Source organism: Montipora capricornis, chromosome 8 (assembly GCF_036669925.1).
Source record: "Montipora capricornis isolate CH-2021 chromosome 8, ASM3666992v2, whole genome shotgun sequence".
Taxonomy (NCBI): domain Eukaryota; kingdom Metazoa; phylum Cnidaria; class Anthozoa; order Scleractinia; family Acroporidae; genus Montipora; species Montipora capricornis.
In genome coordinates this window covers 25,219,404-25,241,903 of record NC_090890.1, presented here as the reverse complement: position 1 = coordinate 25,241,903, position 22,500 = coordinate 25,219,404, and the positions used below count along the sequence as shown (strand labels likewise).

Here is a 22,500-nt window from a genome sequence, read left to right as displayed (position 1 = left end):
ATAGGTTAAGATGAAACTCTCTGGAGAGGATTCAGAGCCACCGTGAAATTTTCCATTGCGAATGTGGCTATGAATCCACTCCTAAGAATTGTCAGTTTTAACTCGCCACAGTGTGAGCCACCTTACGTGAGGGCCTAGGTCGGTTCTGGTAAATACATAGATCTTATTCGATAGTTTATCATATAATACGAGCGGATATTTTTCGAGTTGCGTAGTATTTTTCCGAGCCCGGCAGGGGTGAGGAAAAATACGAGCAATGAGCAAAATGTCCGCAAACAGTATGTTAAACCATCGAATAAGAGATTTATTATTCCACTACAAAAAGGTGTTATTTTGCTTCACTTTTATTTGGTAAGAGTGTTTCTAAAAAAATGCATCATCTGTTTTTCAGGGCGCTTTCGAACGATGTAAACAGCATAGAAAGCCAGCCAAATGTCCGTTATTTGATTGTATAAACGAAAGGACAAGTGACAAGCGATTACAAGCTAAATTCTCAGGATTTGCATTGTGTTGAAAAAAATTTCTTCATTGAAAAATTCCCGTTCCTTACGTATTTGGTCTGTTCTAAACCGGTCAAACCGGAACACTACAGTGTATTACCGTCACATATTTTGCGCGTTCTCTTGACCAAATATGGTAAAATGGTGTAATAGTGGAATAATAAAGTTCGTTATACCGAAGTTTGGCACTATGGAAGTCCTCTCCATAAATCCTCACTGTACGTTGGGTCCAGAATTTCGTTCGTAATTGTTGTAAAGTGATTTATGAAATCGGGGTTCCAATGCATTATGACTTTGATTGACAGATGTCAATTTCAATTGCAGGTGCTTTTTAATGTATGCGAGCGTTTGCATAATTGACGTCATGGCAACCATGTTGGTGTAACAAACGATGATCTAAAAAACACAACTGCATCGAGAATCTATTGTTTGAAGTGAAGCACAACAAGAATGACGGCGGCCTTCTTGTTGAGAACACAATGGGACCTCAACATACGAGTTCAGAGTACGAGGAAAGCAATGTGGCAAAGTTGAAAAAACCACTTCCAAAGTTTTTCCACATAACATTAAAGGTTATACTTTTGGGCCATAACTTCACCGTCTATACAAAGCTTTAGCGCGAGAGTGGCCAAAACAAGATGGCGTCTTGGTCTTCAGTTTTGGCAGGGTAAAAAAATAAGTTGATCGATCCAGTCCTTTTTTGAGACAGTGGTCCCAAAACAAAGCAACGGGAGCCATGTTGGTTTCTGAATTGGGCATCCGAGACTAAAATACGATCTTAAAATGGTCACTCACGCCTGCGTGATTGGAAATCACAGGAAATCAGCACATCAAGGGCTGTGGTCACAATAAAGTGAAGTAACTGATTATCTCCGAAAAGCTCTTTATGGATGCAAATTCAATGTTCACGGTAATTTGATAAGCAAAATTTTGAAAGCAGTAAAAGACCGTGTATACCAAGACCGTTCCCGAGACAAGCTTTGATTAAGAGGTAGTGTGACCACGGCCAGTATGCGATCATATTAAGTATAGTACTTAAAGAACAGCGATCCCAACTTACAGTGGTAGTGACACCAACACTCCGCCTTCGCCTTTTGAATGACACCTCGGCAAGCTTATAAGCATCTGCAAGATTTTTCTCCAGTTCCCCCTTAAACTTCTCTGAAAGAATATCTGTTTCTTGAGGGACAGTCACGGTGGTCTGCAACAGGAAAGAATCTGGAGGCCGCGTTGTTGGAAGAACCACAGAACTGGACATTGCTGGAGAAAGTGTACGTGTAGGAGAAACTTGACTTGTGGGAGCTTGAGAAGACGAGAATACCTCGGTAAATGAAACAGATACCGTTTCTGCAATCTCCGATGAAAAAGCAGAAAGAGGTGATGGAACGCTGGCGGAAAAGGAGCTGAGTGGCATACGAGTGGAAGGAATACCTCTAGAGGCGGTTGAAGTTGAAATGGTGGAGTTGACAGCAAGCGAAATCGTTGAGAAACTTGGCGGTGATGTAGGATCTGCGACTGAAGATTGCATACTCGAGAAAATCACAGAAACGGAGCGTGTACTCGAGATACTCATGCTACTAGTCGGGGACTGCAGAACTACTGAGCTGGAAGTGGATGAATCTGAGGGTAAGATTTGAGTAGAAGAGACATTCACTGCTCGAGTGAAGCTTACTGTGACTTGAGGTGTTGGCGTTGAAGACGGCTGAACTAATCTGGTGGTGTAAACAACGTAACAAATTCCAAGACTTGACATGGTCATCAGTGGAGGCCTGTAAACAAAAGAACTTGGTGACGAATTCACAGATGAGCTTGATGAAACATGACGTACACTGCTTTGGATCGCTGATGATAATGGTTGCATCAAAGAAGAATTTGAAACTGTTGTTGTTGGATTGGAATTATCATATGTTGTTGAAAGACGTTTTGACGTCGGCAGAATGGAATCCTGAAGTGTGGCTGGGGCTGAAGAAGCTTTTCGGAACGTCGAGCTTGTATTTACAAAGGATGACCCCGGAGGTGATGATGAAATATGAGAAACTGATGCTACAATCGAGACCACAGACATGGAAGAAGCATACAACGCTGCTGTAGGTATTGTAGAACTTTCCGTGATGCTTGTTTGAAACGGAGATGTAGAGACTGATACATTCGACAATTTTAAATCTGTAGTTTGAGTCAAGGTACTACTTTGCAACGGTACGGATGGTTTCAAAACTACGGAAGAAAAGGACATTTCATTGGTTGCAGCTGTTGGTGACACAATCATCACCGTAGATGAAGTTTGTTTGCTTGACATTCCAAATGAACTGTTCGTGAAGACAAAAGACGAAGAAGCACTCAAAATCGATGATGTGGAAAGCGATGATAAGGTATTAACAACTACTGGTGAGGTCATCATTGTCATTGAGGACTCAGAAATAGTTGACTGAACGATAAGTGGTGAACTAAACACCGTGGATAACGTAATTGAATCACGCGACGATACGGCTGGCACAGAAACGCTGGTGTTAAAAAGAGACGAGGTTGATACCCCAGCTGACCGCTCTTTTTGACTTGAAAGAGAAGATCTGTTTACGCCGAATGACGTATGGTAAGACGACATGGAACTCAGCCTTGGAGGTACGAAAGAGGGTAGCAACTGATTTGAAGTTGATAAGACTCCATTAGTACGGACAAATTGTGATGAAGCTAAGAACGCAATTTCGTTTGACGACTCTGTTGAGTTTCTATTGACCATATTTGACTGTGAAATACCTGCAATTAGCGTCATGGTCCCCGATGTGACAACTGATGGAGGAATTTCCGTGGTTATCGTTGTCATTCTTTGCTCAAATGGAGATGAAGAATGGTTACCACTCAATACTGTCTGTGTCAATGCTACTGCCGTCGATTGAGTACTAACCAAGAGAGTGGAATTGAAATTTGCTGAATGTGAAGAAGACGTAGCCATTGAGGTAACAACTCCTTTCTGTTGCAATGTGGTTGCCATCGACGTTGATCGCGAGATCGTCGATACTGAAAGGCTTTCAGAGTAACCAAGGCTAAAACTGCTCTGAGATACCGGCGTTTCAGTGACCTCCGCAGAACTCACGTGTGACGATGACTCACCCCACTCAGTCATAGAAGGGTGTGACGCTTCCAGAAGGGTGCCGCTGACACTGCTTCCCTCTGCAGCTCTCTTTCTGCGCCTTTTAGCTGGGGCAGTAGATGGTGAAACAGGCACTGATAATGATCGAACACTGTCTATGGGAGAAGGTAAACCAGTTGCATAAGATGAACTCGATAGAGACACTGGAAGGCTATTTGAGATGAGTCTCTGATGAGTCTCTGAATAAGGTGGAAGTGGTTCAGTGGTGCTGGTTTCAGTACTCGATAATTCTTGAGTGACTGAAGCTGAATTTGACAGTGATTCAGATGGAGATTGGCCAAATGTGCTAACACTTGCGTTTGTCAACTCTGGTGGGCCCGATGAGGGTGGTGACAATGAACTCAATGCAGGTTTTTGAGAGGTAGTAAAAACAGGCAAGCTGGAAACTGATGAAAAATGGCCCACCATACTGGATGCAGAATTAGGAGGTGAAGGAATGACCATGGATGGGGTGTTTACTTCTGAGCTGAAAGAACTCGACTTCGAGGCTTCCACAGTGGACTCTTTTAAAGCAGTGTTGTTAGTGGTAGCTGTTGAAAAATGGCCCAACATACTGGATGCAGCATTAGGAGATGAAGAAATGACCATTGATGGGGTGTTTACTTCTGAGTTGAAAGAACTCGACTTCGAGGCTTCCATGGTGGACTCTTTTAAAGCAGTGTTGTTAGTGGTAGCACTTGAAAACACTACAAGTTTCCCTGTTGCTGTAAAGAGGCTGGAAGAAATTCTGCTTGATGGGGTCTCAATTGTAACTGAAAGCACCAGTGCCAATGCTGACGTCTTTGACACCCCACTCCCAGATGAAGTGATCGCAATTGAATTTTGCGATTGACGCGATAACGGACTTGACGTAATTGCAGTAAGAGCTTGGCTACCAACTGATGGTTCAATCACTGTTGTCAATGAAGAGACACCAGTTAAAATGCCTGTTTTAGGTGTTGATGTTAACAAGACAGATCCCGATGACAAGACAGATTCTTCGATGCTCTCAGTCTCCATTGTGTTACTATACAACACCAATCGGGAGACGACACTGCCAAGTGTAACACTTTGTAAAGTAACACTGCCAAGACTTTGGAACGGTATTGGCGAAGTCGACGTGGCGATGGATTTCCTTGTCTGAAAAAGGCTTGAGGATCCAATTGAGGATTCTAAATGAGAGGCGCCAACATTTCTTGGCTTGGTCGATGTGGCCGTGGTGAGATCATGTGTTCCTGATACACTGGGCGTAGACACAACTGAAAATGATGATGGCATAGGACTGTTTTTCGGAGTTACACTTATTGTAGAAGTATTTAGTGATTCCGACGCAGAAACAGCAACAGTATGAGAAACTAATCTTCCAGTTTGTTGCTGTGATGAATCAAGCTGTACCTGACTCGAAAGTGGTACATGGGATGGCCAAACGGAGGTGACCGTGTTAACAAGCATGTCTGAAGTGACGGCCTCAGTGGTTATTTTCGGTGGAAAAACCTGTGTTTGTGAGACGTCTGGCGTTTCTTCCATACTGCTTCTTGGTGACACACTTCTTGACTCAGTAAAAGACCCTGGGACATCAGAAGTGACACTTACTGGACTCCGAGCCTCAGTTGCTAGAGTTGTCATGGCAACCGTATGTGTCAGCGTAACTGACGGTAATCTTGAAAAGACATCAGTTATGCTGCCAATGTCCAGGGTCAATTTTGGAGTTGACGCTGCGGCAATGCTATGATTGGCTGATGTTGCAGGAAGCACAGTCTTTTCCACCACATAGTAGATGTAACAAGGGGTAGTATATGATGTGACAATGAACCCCTCCGCTGCGGATGTGTTACTTGATGAGACTCTTGATGATTGGACGATGTTGAGCGATGGGGATGTTGTCGTTGTCGATGAAGCAAGTGCACCAGATAAGCTAGAGGGACTTGTCCCATTATGAGAAACCATGAAACTCAGTGATGATGAAAGTTGAGAAACTGATCCTACAGCCGAGACCATAGACATTGAAGAAGCCAACACTGCTGTAGGTATTGTAAAACTTTCACCAATGTAAGCAGTTACGGACGATCGGATTCCTACAGCTGTAGTGACAGGAGTCGTAACCGTAGCATTTGTTGACAGGATATCTATAAATGTTGTAACTAAACGAACAGGCAAACTCGTATGTGGGACTTCAGCTGTGGGTGATAGCCCTGAGGTTGAAGCAGTAACATTTGTGTGATTGAAAGCAAGTTGCCCTGAGCTCACTATGGCATGTAATGTCTGGCTAGATGCTGCAGTTGAGATATCACTTTGATTTGCAGAAGGTTGCAAGCCACCAGATGAATAAACAGTGCTTGGAAAAACTGGTGACTTTGATGTATATCCGGTTACAGAAGAGGAATCCACAGTTGCCTCACTACGACTTGGTGTCATTGGCTTTCCAGTTTCACTTGCTGAAACTAAAATGGATGCATTTGTAGAAACACTACTGAAACTGCTTTCAGACATATGACCTGAAGATGGTCTTTGCAAGCCACCAGATGAATAAACAGTGCTTGGAAAAACTGGTGACTTTGATGTATATCCGGTTACAGAAGAGGAATCCACAGTTGCCTCACTACGACTTGGTATCATTGGCTTTCCAGTTTCACTTGCTGAAACTAAAATGGATGCATTTGTAGAAACACTACTGAAACTGCTTTCAGACATATGACCTGAAGATGGTCTTACTATGAAAAATGGTGCAGTCGTCAATAACGGTGACACTGGTGTCCTAAATATTGATTCACTTGGTTGTTTTGTCATATGACCATAACTAGTTATGTCATTATTACTCTCAGAGTAAAAAGATTGACTTTGACTTCTTGATGCTTCTTCTAAACTAGATGACAATGAGTCTAGCATTGATTGACTTGTTTCACTAACTGTTGTTGCCATTGCAAAAGGTGGTATCTTCAATGTATTTGTTTGAGTCACAGAACTACTGGAGTCATTAAGATTTAGAGCTTGAGAAGCTAACAAAGACTCAGTCTGGAAACTATGAGAATAAGTTTGACTTTGTGTACCTAATTCATCATAAGTGCTAATTTGAGCCTTTGAGGACTGGTTAAATGTTGTTGTTACTAAAACTGGAGAAACTGAATTCTCTGTCTCTGTTGTGGCCTTAACAGATGTAACCATTGAAGGAGCTATGCTGCTTCCTGGTTGTGGAACTGCTGTGGCTGTTGTATAAGACACTGAAGAAAGAAAATTCACATTTAATGTTAATTTCATTGTAAACAGTGAGACAAACCTAATAGCAAGTACAGTACCGCTCAAAAGTAAGTTGCCAGTCTTGTCTCATTTCTCGCGAGACAAGACTCTTGTCTCAAGAGACAAAACACTAGTCTCTTAAGACAAGATTCTTGTCTCGCAAGAAATACTGATTGGCACATCGACAAGTGTGCTGGTGGATCCACCAATAAAATACTCCCTTGATAGCCCCAACAAGTGAGCCTTCTCACAGGCTACACATCTAATTAACAAGTACTTTCCTTCATGTTTTCATGTTATTCCTTTTGAACACTACGCTACATACACAGAGATACAATACTTAAGATACACAAGACAAATTTACAGAGCCACTTACTGAATAGCCAATAAATACAAACGCCAGTCTACAGACTTCAAGGAGAAAGACCATGATGTGCAGTTACCGTAATAATCATGTAGTGATTTATTTGCAGTCGCAATCTCTTTAAGAATTTCAATTTTTTCTTGGGTACAAAAAAGAAAGCTCTGGAAATTCAGTTTGTCCCTGTAAAGGCATGTGCAGAAAATAGTTCAGTACTTGCCAATACTTTGTCCTGTCATGTGAGCCATGAAGTAATAAAATTGTGGCTTGTGGATAAATTTATCTTTCGCTTGTTTTGTTGTGCCACAATTTTGAGACAAAGACCAAAAACCAGCTTGTTAGCATGCTGTGTAGCATTTGTTTATCGGTGTTGCATAAGTAACATGTAGCATTTTCTATGAGGCCATCACAAGGCCATCAGACATTTTCATGTCTCAAAATAATGCACTTGCTCATTGTTATGGGACAGCAAACCTTTAAAAAAGACTTCATTTGTTTGTTTGTACCTTAGAATTTTTCAAAAGCCGAGATACTCTCAAACAAGCTTGGGAAAAATGGTTATAAAACCTCTGAAAAAAGCATATAAATTAGCTATATCATGTTGCATGTTATTTGCTCTTAAAACGCACTTTTACTAGTGGCAGTTCTTACTGGTAAATTTGCCACATATCACCTTATTTGTACATGCCAGCTTTCAACAAACCCATTTATCATGTCATTTTTTTTCTCGCAATTGGTCCATTTGTTCCAAATGACCTCAAAAGGTTGCTCTGGACTTTTTTCGCTAATCAACAATGACAATATCATTATCGTTAAAATTTAAAAAACGATCTCTGGCTAAAATGATTAAAAACTACGAGCTTTCGACTGCCCGAACTGCAGTCTTCGACAGGTAAAATGAATGATGAGAAATCGATGAGAAAATTTAAATAAAAACGTACATTGCAAAATGATGAGAATGTAGAAAATTTATGAATATTTGTTAAAAAGAATGTTGTATTGTCCAGGTAAAGGGCACGAATTCTTATCTGCGTTAGGTGTCACTGTGGTATGCCACGCTTCTAATGTTTTTCTCGTTCTAAAAGTGCCTTTGTCAATAACTGACGCATTTTCGAAATCAATGGCGTGGTTGTTGGACCAAGCGTGATTAGCAAAAACAACCACGCCATTCATTTTGAAAATGCGTCAGTTATTGACAAAGGCACTTTTAGAACGAGAAAAACATTAGAAGCGTGGCATTATTACCACAGTGACACCTAACGCAGATAACAATTCGTGCCCTTTACCTGGACAATATAACATTCTTTTTAACAAATATTCATAAATTTTCTACATTCTCATCATTTTGCAATGTACGTTTTCATTTAAATTTTCCCATCGATTTCTTATCATTCATTTTACCCGTCGAAGACTGCAGTTCGGGCAGTCAAAAGCTTGTGGTTTTTAATCACTTTAGCCAGAGATCTTTTTTTAAATTTTAACTATGTTTCATCCTGGCTGTGGCCCTTCAATATTTTCAAATATCATTATCATTGTTATCGATGCTATTATTGAGAAATAACCGCCTGCATTTCCTAAACAAATTAATCAGCAAAGCTACTTTTTAAATGTGAAAGAACTATGTAAAGTACAATGTACGCTCTAATTGATGCTCACTAATTAATGAGAATGCACACTTGGAAGAATGTGAGTTGGTTGGAACCAACACTATATCCTTTTTTTCCAGTGTCTTGTGAGTAGTCTGGGCTTTTTAAATTCCATCTCGCTTAATTAAAAGACAGCAGTGTGCAAAGCTTAAAATGACATGAATATTACCACTGGCCCGGACTCAAACAATTTACAAACAAACTTAAATTTAACTATTATATTTTATATAATAACCATATCAATGCGTAGACTCTGATTGGTTTCTCAGCTATGTTTTATTGTGCCAGTAAACTCATGGAAAAATTGCACGTCTTCTGAATTATTATATGAAAGCAATAGACCACAGGTTTCTATGGTTTATAGGCACGATAAACCACTTGGGATGTTGGAAGAACACTCAAAGAATTCGTAAATCACTCACCTGCGGCTCGTGATTTACGAATTCTTCTCGTGTTCTACCAACATCCCGCGTGGTTTATCAGCCTATAAACCATAGAAACTTGTGGTCTATGGCTTAAATATTAATGCACAAGGACAAAAGGAAAATAAAAGGTAGGACATAGCTTTTGACATAGCCCTAACAGACCTACATTGTATAAACCTGCCAATCAGGGCAAATTCAAACAAAATGATGAAGCTATAACCTGTGAAATACATAATTGTACGTTAAATTAATGCCTAATAATATAAATGATAAAGAAAACATGTTCCCTGGACAGGCAAACATGAAAAGTCATCTAAATGAAAGCAAGACGGTCTATCGGGTGCAATAATCATCTAGAAATAAGGCAAACAGGAAAAAGATGCAAGTTTCTAAAACCTAAGACAATGTTACCCATTGCTTTGGTGACAAAATTTGTTGACCACAAAATATTTTTTGTCTTCCTGCAACAAAATGAACTTATCACAATGAACAATCTAGACCAAAAACACAAGCTGGAGGTGATTTTGGAAGAAAAATTATACACCTAGGAAAACGAAAAAATTAGCTGTTGTACACGTTTTGAAGGTGAGTCGTTATTGTCAATGCACTATGATCTAATAAATGGTACTGAGAGTTAACTTAAATTTAAGATAAAACTGAAAACAGTTATGCGGTTTTTATTAGAATCTCTTTTTGTCGTGATGGTACACGACTGTGTATAATGGCAAATGATTAACACTGTCAATGACAGTAAATATGATTGTATTCTGCAACATGTCCTTTCTGATAAAATCTAAACTAAATATATAATAGGCAGTATGATCAACTCGTGATAACGTCTAACACGGCTTTTTTTCAGCCTTAAAGCTGCCTAAAAGTCGACAGGTAAATTTAAAAATATCCAGATAGAGTTACAATATAACTAAGAGCTTGTAACGAAGGCTTAAAGCTGGGACATGATGTGAGATTCTCTAAATGAACTGGAAACGTAAAGTGCAGATTCTCGAAATGAACTGAAAAACATAGCGTACTGGCCATAAGATTCCTGAATATCAATCAGCATTTTTTTTTTATAGGAACAATGGTGATAACTGAGTTTGTAGAAAGTTTAATAGCATTAAATTACAAATGCGTTATATACACATGTACGTCCGTAATCAGCGGTAATGCAACTGCCGTTCAAGCTCATTTCCCTCAAACTTACCAAAGGTCGACAAAATTGTTGTCTGTGAAATACCGCCGGTTGTTGGCTGTGTAACATTGTGAATGCCAGAGGACAGGGCAGTAGGTAATATGCTTGACGAGGTATCGTAAGCGACGAAGCTCGAACTTGAGATGAAATTGGAGATTGAGCTTGAAGCAGCAATCACTGAATTCAACAAACCGAAGGCAAAAACAAAAATCGTCCATATTTTCCCCATACGGATTCTACTTTCCTCCATGAACCACCACATTAAGTCTGCGATCTATAGCGCTTCATTTCTAAAAGCGAAGGTTAGATGTTTCCAACCGCAACAACAATTAACGAATTCCATGACAACTCGTCCTGCTTACGTATGTTGCCGACAGTTCATCGTCTGGGTCACATGACTCTTTTGATGATTTATCGGCATTTTCACGATCAGCCGAATTCGCTTGACTTCCGAATTTAGATTTTGAAATCTGTGAAATTAAAGCAACAGGATGTCTCTTCTGAAGTGTTTGTTACTGCAATTGATGTAAATTGTAATTTTACCTAACAAATAAATGCAAATCAGGGGAAAATGCTAAATATAGTGACCCAGCTCCCGGAGGAGGGACTGGAAGCTAGACATTTCAAAAGCCTTCAAGATCCTAGCCGTACGACTAGGTTCAATTACAAGGGTTAAAAATTTGAGAAGCAGTAAACAATATGAAGATGAGACCGTCAATATTTTTTTATAAAAATCTTTTTTGGGCACTTTTTTTAGTTATTATCAAAACAGAAGAAAATCAACTTTTTTGCCGGATTTAACTATTTATTTTTATACATGATTATTTTTTCTCGCTTAGTAAAACCTGTACGGCTACAAGATTGGATATATCTCGCTCTATCACCATTCTCCAGTCGGCTCGCTTGTGTGACTGACAAAGTGGGCGGTTCGACTGACTCGGACAGTTGGACCGGGACTGCGAGCAGTCTAACTTGGACAAAACCGTGCAAATAAAGAAAGGATTCATCGGAGGTAAGCACAAGCTAATGACTGACAAAAAACGAAAGGAAGACTAATTACGTGTCTCAGAGAAGAAACTGGAGATTCTGGTCATATGCATGAGAGCATGATTCATTGTTACTTCTCCAGAAATGTTATGACCGCGCTACATGGGGCACAGAACCATCAAGAAGTTCATTTTCTACTCTGTGTATGTACAATCAATATGTCCCAGAGCCCATCGAAGATTTGAGATACTTCGAGTCACTAGTCACGCATCCCCATGAATTAGCGTTTCGCTTTTTTGACAAAAGTTATTATTTTCGCCCGACCAAGTGAATCACTTCACAGGTGGCGCGACAAAGCTTAATTCATTCGTATTCTACTGCATGACGCATGCCGGCATTGGACGGATGATGGTCAACACAAACAAGAACTGTCTTTACATCTTCCTCTCAAATGAGGTAACGAAATGTATTTACTACACGGCGACGCTGTGAGCGCAGTTGAGGTGTAAGCTAGCGATTTTTGGACGTCACGATGGATATTTTCAGAGATCTAAGGATCCCTATGCCGCAATATTTCGAATCGCCGAGCTTGACGCGAGTTGGAAGGTTTCAGCGGGGCATTTTGACAACCACTCTACTCGTGTTACCTGTATTGCAAGCGATTCATTGGGGAATACAAGAGTACGATATGGAATTTCGATGTACTATTTGCAAAGATGGAGTCGTTGAGACCACCGAGCAGAAATATACAAATGAACTCTCCGTAGAGTATCGACAGAAGTATGCTTCCATCTCGCCAGGATTTTTTCTTGCGTTCATCTCAGTAGTGAATCTTTTAATCGTTTGCGCGTACATGTCATATGTTTCGGATCGATTTAAAACGTGGGAAGATCTTAAGACCACGAAACGGCGTGGCAAAATCCTCGATGAGTTAAAGGCCTCGGTAGCTGTGTTTAAGGCTTATTCACTTCAACTCTGCGTGAAGCTTGCATCCTCGGTAGCATTTGTTCTATACAATTGCTGCGCTTATTCAGTCGTTTTACCATCGCAAGCTGAGTACAAAAAGAAATGGACGCCAATGCATCTTATTTTCGATGATGAGTTGCTCGAAACAGTGGTTCATTGCCATGCCGATCGTGCCTTCCAATCATCCATGTTTAATATCGCTTTGCTGACATTCGCGACGTTTTCCAGTGCTCTAACGTTCACCGAGCTTATATATATCTGGCAAGAAACGAAAGCTTTCAAGTGTACGTCTGATTATTATTTTTGCACGTTTTTATTGCGCCATAATACCGTGACAGAAAGCACAAAAGCAATTATAGAAAAGGAATTGTTTTTGGAGAAACAAAGGAAGATAATACAGACACTCGAGACAAAGATGTCTCCTGACTTTTTTCCGCTCTTCTCTGTTCGAACTTTGCCCTATATCACGAGCAACATATTCCTTTTACAGAAGAAAATGAAATACAAAACAAGTGTGAAACAGAAACACAGGCTCGAACTTTTCAGGACGTACAGTAGAACTAAGAAAATTCAACTCGCCAATTTTCAGGACTTATTCAAATCTGGAAAAGATGCCCGAGATCCAAAGAGGATTTTAGTGACCGGAGACCCTGGAATTGGCAAAACGAAGTTGGTGTCCCAAGTAATTCATCAATTCAGTCATGGCTTATTTTCTGTCGAAAGTGAACTGCAGAGTCTTCAATTCATTTTCCATTTTGATTTCAAGGAGTTGGATTCGATTGATGCGGAAGATGTAACTTTGCAGGAATTACTCGAATATTCCACTACTTCGTCAAAGCTTGAAGACATTGTATTTCAACAGGTATTAGCAAACCCGGAAATAGTTTTTCTCGTTTTTGATGGCCTAAACGAATGGACCGCAAAGTCATGGACATACCAAACACATGTATCACAAACTAACTCCGACAAAACATCAGTGGCTTCAATCGTATTTAACCTTCTTTCTGGAAATCTGTTGCCAGGTTGCACTATTCTTGTGACGTCACGACCAACCATCCTTAATACAGATACAGAAGAAATTTTTGCGTTTGATCGATACGCCGAACTCGGTTCTTTTGAGCCAGACGACGTTAATGCTTGTGTTCAGGAATTTTTTCGTGACAATAACTCCCTATGTATTTATTTGAAGCATCGTATATCTAAGGATGAGAAATTAGAGGCTTTGTGCCGTGTACCTCAAAATTGTATTTTTCTCTTCCGCTATCTGGACGTTTTGGCTTCAAGGGGAACGTTTGAGCAAATTGAAACTTTGGATCTACCAACAACATCAACGAAACTGCTTGAGAGAGTAACAGAAGCTGTAACAGCGGCGTTAACGGATCAAGATTATCACAAAGCCTTGCCGCCCGATATTCGTGATGTCTCAAATAATTTTCCAGAAGTGCTCGAAAAGCTCTCGTATCTTGCATTTTTAGGAATAGTCCAAGGACGCACTGCTTTTAGAAAGGAGGATCTCTCTTTTGCTGAGCTGAGCTCTCTTGAACTAGAAATTCTTGAGGAAGCTGGTTTTTTGCGTCGTTTTAGACACACAATAAGCCAAACGGGAAGCTACAGTTTCAGTTGTCTTAGCTTTCAAGAGTACCTGGCTGCTATCAGAATTGTTCAGACGTCCACGTCCACTAGTGACTTCCGGTACTTTCTGGAAAATGCTGACGAAAACCAATGCCACACCTTACAATTCGTGGCTGGCTTGTGCAAAGATGGAAAGAAAGGCAAATGTGTCTTTGTTTCCTTGATGCAGCACTTGACAGAAGCAATCAAGTTGATCAGTTTATGTAGCCAACCAGTCATCGACAACCCAGCAGTTGTGTTCCTTTGTAAATGCATTTATGAAAATGGCACTCAGCTGGGGGATCCTTTTGCAAGAGAAGCTATCTCAAAGGCCAAAGCCATGGCCTTTACCAACATTGGCACAAACCCACAAACGATGACTGCGATTCTTCATTGCCTAAAGGAAGGAATGAGTGATGGCGTGAAGAAAGTTACCTTCGAGAGCAATGCCATAGGAAACAGTGGATTTCGCCAGGTAGCTTCATTCATTTGCGATCCGACCTGCAGTTTGGATCAAGTCAAGTTAACAAACTCAGGTATCACCGATGACGGAATGCTTGCCTTTTTGGAAATCACTGCAAGAACCTCATTTCTTGGAATTAAGATTCTCGGGTTAAGAGGAAATGAAATAACCAGCGAGGGCGCAAAGTACCTCGCCTGTGTCCTCTTCAATGATTGGTGCCATCTTGAGGAACTCCATTTGGGCAACAACTCAATTGGTGACTTGGGTGTAGAACATCTTAGCGAAGCTCTTTGCGGTGGCAACAGCAAAATTTTAACTTTGGACTTGAGCTCGAATGGAATCACGCATAATGGCATTTTCTTCTTGAGCAAAGCTCTCAGCAATCCGCTTTGCTGTGTTAGAAGACTATATCTCCAAAACAATAAAATTCTAGATTTCGGAATGCAAGACCTTTGCGAATCCCTTAGCACGGGTTTCTGCAATCTGAGAGTGCTGTTCGCCAGTTCCAACTCAATCACAGACAAAGGCATCGCCTTTTTGGAAAAAGCCCTCGGAAGCACGTCTTGCGGCTTGCAAGAACTGTATCTGGGTTACAATCAAGTGACGGACAAAGGGGTGAAGATTTTGTTGCAAGCCTTGCCCAATCATCAGTATAACCTTAAAGTTTTATCCCTTTCAAATAACCCAATAACGGATATTGGAGTGAAGATGTTGGCAGACGCCTTGAGAAATTCCAGCTGTAACCTTCACAGGTTGAGTATAAGCCTGGGGAGAAAACCCGCTGATGCTGCCGCAAAGTCATCAAAACTGCAAGTACGATACGTCAATGCGTTTTAGTCACTAGTGCTTCTTTAATTCTTGCCTACATTTTTCTTTGTCTAAGCCTAAAGGTAAAGGTAAAGTCTGCTACCAGCCTAGTGGCCCATCAGGCCGGCGCTTATTTCCGGTTACTGTAGCATAAGGAGACTAGGAGTACTTCTACTCCCCCCTGGATGGGATGCTGGTCCATCGCAGGGTTACCCCCAGCATTAAATTGCCGGTACCCATTTATACACCAGGGTGAAGAGAGGCACTGTGAGAGGAAAGTGTCATGCCCAAGAACACAACACGAAGACCTCGATCCGGAATCCAGCGCGCTAACCGTTAGGCCACCGCGCCTCTTTGTCTAAGCCTAGTGATAGATAATTGATGTATCGCAGTGGTTACATGGCTCTTGTGAAACTACCTGTTTCGCAAGCTGATCAAAATGGTCATTTCATAAGCCAAACTTTCAAGGATGGATATTTACCAGGTTCTTATTTATGACAGAAATTAACAATTAATGAAGATACGTCACTCTAATACATAAATCTTTTATATGAAAAAAAAAAAAGCACAAAATCTTTGTTGTGTTGTTCTCTTGGAGCAGGAGGGTCAGGTCACCCCTTCACCTTAATGCCTCACTGCTCCTAAAATCGCAAAAGCTGGTCGCTCTCGAAATCATGTGACCCTTGTTCGGGATCTTTAAAACATCGTAGACAGTGGCAACTTAATTCGTAGCACCTGCAGAGATCCGAAAATTTCCATGCAATACTGTATGATATTTTTTTACAGTGATAAATCTTACCAGGAACAACAAACACTTCAATATCAACTGTGTCTTCTGTTTCGTGCTCGCTGTTCATCTTCCATCGCACCGTGCACGAATAATTTCCTGCATCAGTGGTGCTCACATTCGTTATTGCCATTGTTCCTGTGTATGGATCGATGGATTTCCTCTCTGCACGAAGTGAAACAGGCCTTCCGTTTCTGTACCAGAAATATTTCGGCGGAGGGAATGCGGTGATGTCTAGCTGAATTGTTCCATTTTCACCATATCTGAGTTGTTGTGGTGACTTGACTCCACGACTAACAACTGAAAGATCATTAATGATTCATGAGGAATCCAGAAAACAAAGCGCACGTCACTTGAAGTAGTTTGAATTCAGTCCAAGGGTTAGGAAAACACATTCCTCCAGAACAATTTTAAGCAAGGATTGCAAACGTTAGACAAACATAAATCACATTTTTTCATGTGGCCTTAATATCCAATGATGTGGTGGAATCACGCTCTTTCCTTCTCCTGATTAAGTAGTCCACGCGCATGAAATAATGTAATCTAATTGACAGCTCTCACGCTTTAAGGATCCTTGCCGTAATAAAAGTAAAGATGTTATTTCTAAACCTCGAAACAGGACTGGATTTCAAGTTCTTGCGATGAGTTGCAGTCTGAGGGCGCTTTCCATTTGACAGAACTGACCGGCCAGACTTGGCATTTTACCTCTTACTAATCGAGTTCGAGGTCCGTACTGTAAGTTACGGACCGAGTTTTTTCCCGTTGATTTATGGCCCAAGCGCGAAGCGCGCGGGCCATAAATGAAGGGGAAAAAACGAGGATCCGTAACTTACAGTAGGGACCTCGAACTCGGTTGGTAAGATATTTTATACCTCTGAGGTTAACCGGCGCGCCGGCAAGGAAACTAGTCAAAGTGAAGCGGAAGGTTCAACTGCCACGAAGAATGCCGTGCCAAAATCCCAAAAACTAAATCTTCTTGGCTGTTAAGTTTGAAATAGTTGCTTGCAAGATTCAAACAGTTTTCAGTACAAGTTTATGCAACAGAAATGACATGAAAAACTCGCTAGATGATGTTTTGTCGAAATTTTAAATTTAGCGGGCTGTACAGCGGGCCGCACTGTAGAATACGGCCCGCTAATTTAGCCAATTACAGCGCGCGTACTATCTGAGAGAGATAATAAGGAAGGAGTAACTCTACAACGCCTTCAATATAACACACTTCAAGAATGATATATATACTCCTCCGGAACAATGCGAGGGATTATCGCGCAAGTATTCCTTCAAATTGTTGCGTTTTCTTTGCAAACTGACGGGTCTGGCCGGCCAGTTCTGACACTGAAAAGGAAAGCGCCCTGACACTTGAATACCGACTTCAGTTCGTCTCGGACTGGAATTGATTGCGCTGACTTTAAATCGAATGTCAACTAAAAATATTTCCTAAAATTTGAATTGTAGAGAAAGAAACTAAGATTTCTTTTGGTCTAACAAAAATCGAACCGTCCGATTACGCTCTTGTAAACAAAATCATGCAAACTTTTCACAGGAAAAAGAACAGTGACCAAATGCTTTTTTTTCTGTACATAGTCTGTTTTAAAGGGCATTACCATTCATATCTTATCAGAGAGAACATTTTACATTTCAGTTGGCCAATCAATGGGCCGTGTTTAAAACTTTCTTTCTGTTGTTTATTCAAAAGTCTGAAGATACAATAAATATTGAATCACGCTTTCTGTTATTCTATTGCTTTAGCAGAAATGCTAACTAGGTATTAGACACTTTATCCCTTTCCACGTTCCTGCCCAAGAAATGACACTTTTGCTCTAACGCCAGATGATTTTACTCATCAATGGGGCCCCGTCGGGCAGAAAAGGGTTAATGAAGGTTGGTTGATTGATCGACTGATCGATTCATCGACTGATTGATCGATTGACTAACTGACTGACTGCAAACTGATTGACTGACTCGTTAATCGATCGATCGATCACAATCAATCAATCGATCGATCGATCGATCGATCGATCGATCGATCGATCGATTGATTGATTGATTGATTGATTGATTGATTGATTGATTGTGAGGGGAAATACATTGGCTACTTACAATCGACTTCAAGGGTGAAACTTTTTGACTGGTTTGATCCCTTGCAAGTATAGTTTCCTCCATCGCCAACGCCCACGTCTTCTATGACTAAAGTGTAGTAATCAGTATCGTTTCTTACACGAACGCGTCCAGGTTCACTCTCCAATGTTATGTTTACACCCTGTGAAGCAGGATGTCCCGGCCTTGGTTCTCTTGACGGAGTTTCCCAGGCAGCGAAGTTCTCTCCTGTCACTTTGCAACGCACTTTGATGGTTCGCTGTTGTTGGGCAGTTCTTCTAGTAAACGGAAGGATTACCTCTGCTACTGTGAAAAGCAAGGTGTGGGAACAAACTCACAATGAACAAACGGTACTATATTTAAACGAACTGACTAGACAACGCTGCATCACTAAGAAGGTTGTCCAACACAGCTTACTGACACAATGAGATTCACGTTACTTGGTGTAGTCGTCACAAAGTGATCCTCTAATCATGACCTTATCGAGAACCCTCACCAAAAAGTAATACATGAAGTTCGAAGGCTTAAGGAGACGCTTTGTGACATGTTGTGACGTCCATCTTTAAATAAAGATGTTGATACTTTTATATATTTTAAAATCATTTTAATATGAACTTTTGTAAATAGTCTTTTTGTATAATTGTGTATTTCTAATTCAATGTATTTTGTAATGTTCTTTTAAGGTCCACATCAGCCTCTGGCTGCCTTTTTTATACCTTTCAATAAAGTATGTATGTATGTATGTATGTATGTATGTATGTATGTATGTATGTATGTATGTACCGGTATGTATGCAAAGTACTATGAAACCTCATTGTGCTGCCGCGGTATAGGTTTACTCGTGACGTCACCGTCGCCATGTTGGCGGACGAAAACAAACGTTCTCTCATTAGATCCTTTTGTTCGTCCATCGGCAAGTGCACATTACATCATTGTTATCTGTGTTTCTAGAGATTTGTTGCAAACCATCTATTGGACATCATCAAACAGCTACGTTATGAAATAAACAAGTATTGCGTAACAGAAAGCTACCTTCGCAAATGGAAATTTAAGGTTCCTCAGAATCCGCTCCGGAGAATATAAACTTTAAAGAGAGTTTAATTTTAGCCTTAAGATCACGCCAATGAGGTATAATCCCTTGAGGACAGATAAAAGGGTGTTTTTTTTTATGGTTTCCTGGCTGGCGTCACTTTACAAAAATGAGTGCATCTCATTAAGAAATAATTGGTGTGTCATCTAATACCATAAGATTGCTGTTACGTGAAACAGTGTGGCAGCTCAGTCAATACTTTTAGTGAGACAGTCTCTTCAAATTGTTTAAAGTGGTTTGAGCCATCTTAAAACGAATCTCACTCTTGGGTGTTGGGTGAAACAATACACTGACCTATAGAGAGAATTTAAAACATGTAGAGGAAATTTAAAACACGGATGTTGAATTTAGAATACGCAATGTTGTACTAACAGGTGATAATGCTGCAAACAATTGTTTACTTTTTAGAAGGGAAACTTAGGCCAATCGCTCGTATCGGGGTTAGCGTTCCTCTTCTTCTCGATGGTACGTTGCACCATTCACTTTTGAATCCGCTGCAAACCTTCAACTCTCGAAATTTTACAAAAGGAGTTTCCAAAACGCTAATAAATGTTGTATTTATCGGTAATGATGAAACCACAACTTACCAGAAAGAGGTAACACAATTGCCACACACAACAAGACACGGAGAACAATTGCCATGAACAAAACCTTGAGGTATGCAACTTCCAGTAGACCAAATTTTTCCACTCAGAGCATTTCTCCGATCGAATAAGTCAGGGTTGTCTGCATGACAGAAACCTTTTCCCTAAGAGGAACGTTAACGAGATATAAATGTACCCGCAAAAGGAATAAAACGCAAACCGCGGTTACAAACATTTGCTTGAAATGCATAACTTTTATAAACTTAACGTTTCGTATGTTACAACATACATCATCAGAAGTGATTATTATTCAGTTACAGATAAATTTAAATTCAAAAATACAACTGTACCGACTGGGAACTAACGAAATTGATTGACATAAAACGACAAGAACATCCTAATAATAGAGATAAAGTTTCTCACTGCCAACGTTTTCATTTAAGGCTGGCTTTAGATCACGGATCAACAGAGACTCTTTAATTTTGCAATGCGTGTCTGATGGACCAGTTGCTAATATTTTGGCCTAATTAGGACTAAACAAAAGTTTTTAGGCCTAAGGTTAGCTTTATGCATGTTTTGGATACTTTCTGTATTCATATTCTGCTATCATATTTATCGTTATGGCGAAGGGAGAACACACAGCACTAGTGCTCAATACTGTTCGGGGGAACAGATAACACGGGGGAACACAAAACGCTGTGGCAGCGGAAATCGAGCCTATATCATGTCGTACATAAAATGCAAGAAACAAGAGAAAGATTCTTTAGTTTCGTCTGTTTTCAGATCGCAATTTTCAGCCTGACCCGACCAAAAACAACATTGGTTCAACGAGTAAAAGAAATCGTGCTGATGTCAGTCAACATGTAAACGGATTGAAGATGGGCTATCGATCTTTAACAATCCAATCATGGGATACTAACCCCTCTTTGTAAAACGCGAACGTTATGGAATAACCAGGAAACGCTTAGGGCAGTTCAAAGTTATATTTTAAAATAAGTTCTCGTTTAGTTGTGTTTGCTTGAACTCCCTACAAGACTACTAAAGCTCTAGACCTGCAAGGAGAGCGTTTAATTAAACATGATCTGTTCGGCCCTCAGTCCCGGAAGGGCGGGGTGGGGGGGGGGGGGAGTAGGCATGCTCGTCGGAAATTTTGAATTAACTTGAAGGAGAACAATCTGAGCTTTGCCCAGGATTTTTTGACCCCAAACTGAAAAGAGACCATATTTAAAACATAATCAAATATATATTTTTATATTTCTTCGCCGTGATACCCTTAACGAGACCTTCACAGCTACATATGGGCTACATATGATGGCATTTTGGCCTAGAACACCCTAAGTGAGACCAAAATCCGAAATTTTACACCTCTAAGCGAGACGACGAGCATCCCCACCCTTTCATATGCGAGTTCCCCCCCCCCCCAAGACGACGACGACGAAGACGACGAGCATCCCCACCCCTTTCATATGCGAGTCCCTCCACCCCCCCCCCCCGGGCACTCAGTCTAGTTCAGAACAACGCGATCAAAACGCGAATCAGAAACCCATAAGGGTTGAAACGTGTAACGGCCCCTTCTTTGCTAAGTACCATATTTGGAACAACAAGAGAGAAACATTCAACCAATCAGTTCGCAAGAACACCGTGACGCAATGCCACCAATGTTCTCGCGCGAAATTAACTGGAGCGAGGGGTTTCCAAATATGGTACTTACACCGAATATTCGGAAGCTGTGAACGCGCGTTACACGTTTCAACCCTTATGGGTTTCTGGTAAAATTCAATGACAATTTGACAGTTTGTGGAAATATACAGCAGACATTAAATTTTGATGAAGCTGTCAATTATTTTACGTCGCGGTAATCGGATAGTTTCATTTTCATGCAAAATATATTCCGTCATTTATCGGCTGGTTGGTGTTTTATGAAAAAGGAATCGTAACTGAATCCCAACTTAAAGTTGAAATTCCCAGTTATTTTCAAATTTTAAACTGTAGAATGAACGCTCCAAGCTACCGTGGGTAAAGAGGAGCTTTACTATGAGTAAAGACAGGGACTGCTGAATATTTTAAAACATACAAGATAGTCATTTTTCCTGCCAAATGTAGATGACTTGAATCTAACACTGAGAATTTCTTCGACTTGGCGATACACTTATAAAGGAAAAAACACCTTGAGTCGTTTTTGATTCTACCTAATTCTGTGCACTGTATATTTTGATTTACATTAACAAAACTGAAACTGAGGACAATGAAATCCTTACCAGGCGTAAAAGTGAGGCATAATTTCTTGCGGGGCAATGGTACACTTCTGCGAGGCTCCGACGAGATTCAAGTTCCCTTGCCAAATTACCGCGGCGTCGGAATAACAGAATAACTGATTTGTCTTTGTAATAAAATCGGCGATTTTCCTTAATTTTCTGCTTTCGTTTCCAAAGGTGTACATTTGTTCCAGCTGCTCTTATGAGGTTGACCACATTGTATTGTTTGAACACGACATCGTTTTGTTATGTGTTGAGACAGCCCCAGAAATGTTTCTCGACAATCAAATGATTCAAAGCCTTACCACATGAACTGAGATAGAATATGCACTAATTGTGCGTTTGCCGTGGGCCTCAACATCGTAAAA

At 40.6% G+C, this 22,500-nt stretch overlaps 2 protein-coding genes across 5 annotated transcripts in view; one reads left to right on the top strand and one right to left on the bottom strand.

Annotated features, from left to right (window-relative positions):
• LOC138059391 (streptococcal hemagglutinin-like) overlaps window positions 1–19,997 on the bottom strand; it is a 39,583-nt gene extending 19,586 nt beyond the window's left edge. The window contains exons 1-5 of one of the 3 annotated variants that reach the window (XM_068904984.1): window positions 19,881–19,997; window positions 18,207–18,509; window positions 16,119–16,406; window positions 6,675–6,845; window positions 1,561–6,269 (exon numbers count right to left, since the gene is read on the bottom strand). In XM_068904984.1, coding sequence (XP_068761085.1) covers window positions 1,561–6,269; window positions 6,675–6,845; window positions 16,119–16,406; window positions 18,207–18,509; window positions 19,881–19,935 — 5,526 coding nt within the window. In that variant the 5' untranslated portion in view covers window positions 19,936–19,997. Of the gene's footprint in view, window positions 1–1,560; window positions 6,846–10,497; window positions 10,808–16,118; window positions 16,407–18,206; window positions 18,510–19,880 lie in introns of those variants that run through there. The other 2 variants (XM_068904982.1, XM_068904983.1) reach the window with 2 other exon arrangements.
• On the top strand, window positions 11,427–16,236 carry LOC138059392 (NLR family CARD domain-containing protein 3-like). 2 transcript variants are annotated; one of them, XM_068904986.1, is made up of 2 exons: window positions 11,427–15,325; window positions 16,106–16,236. In XM_068904986.1, the coding sequence occupies exons 1-2, from the start codon at window positions 12,005–12,007 to the stop codon at window positions 16,106–16,108; spliced, it is 3,324 nt and encodes a 1,107-aa protein (XP_068761087.1). In that variant the 5' UTR covers window positions 11,427–12,004; the 3' UTR covers window positions 16,109–16,236. The 2 variants fall into 2 exon arrangements, with proteins under 2 accessions (XP_068761087.1, XP_068761086.1); XM_068904985.1 differs by lacking the exon at window positions 16,106–16,236 and having other exon boundaries at window positions 11,428–15,946.
• Window positions 19,998–22,500: the final 2,503 nt, after the last annotated feature.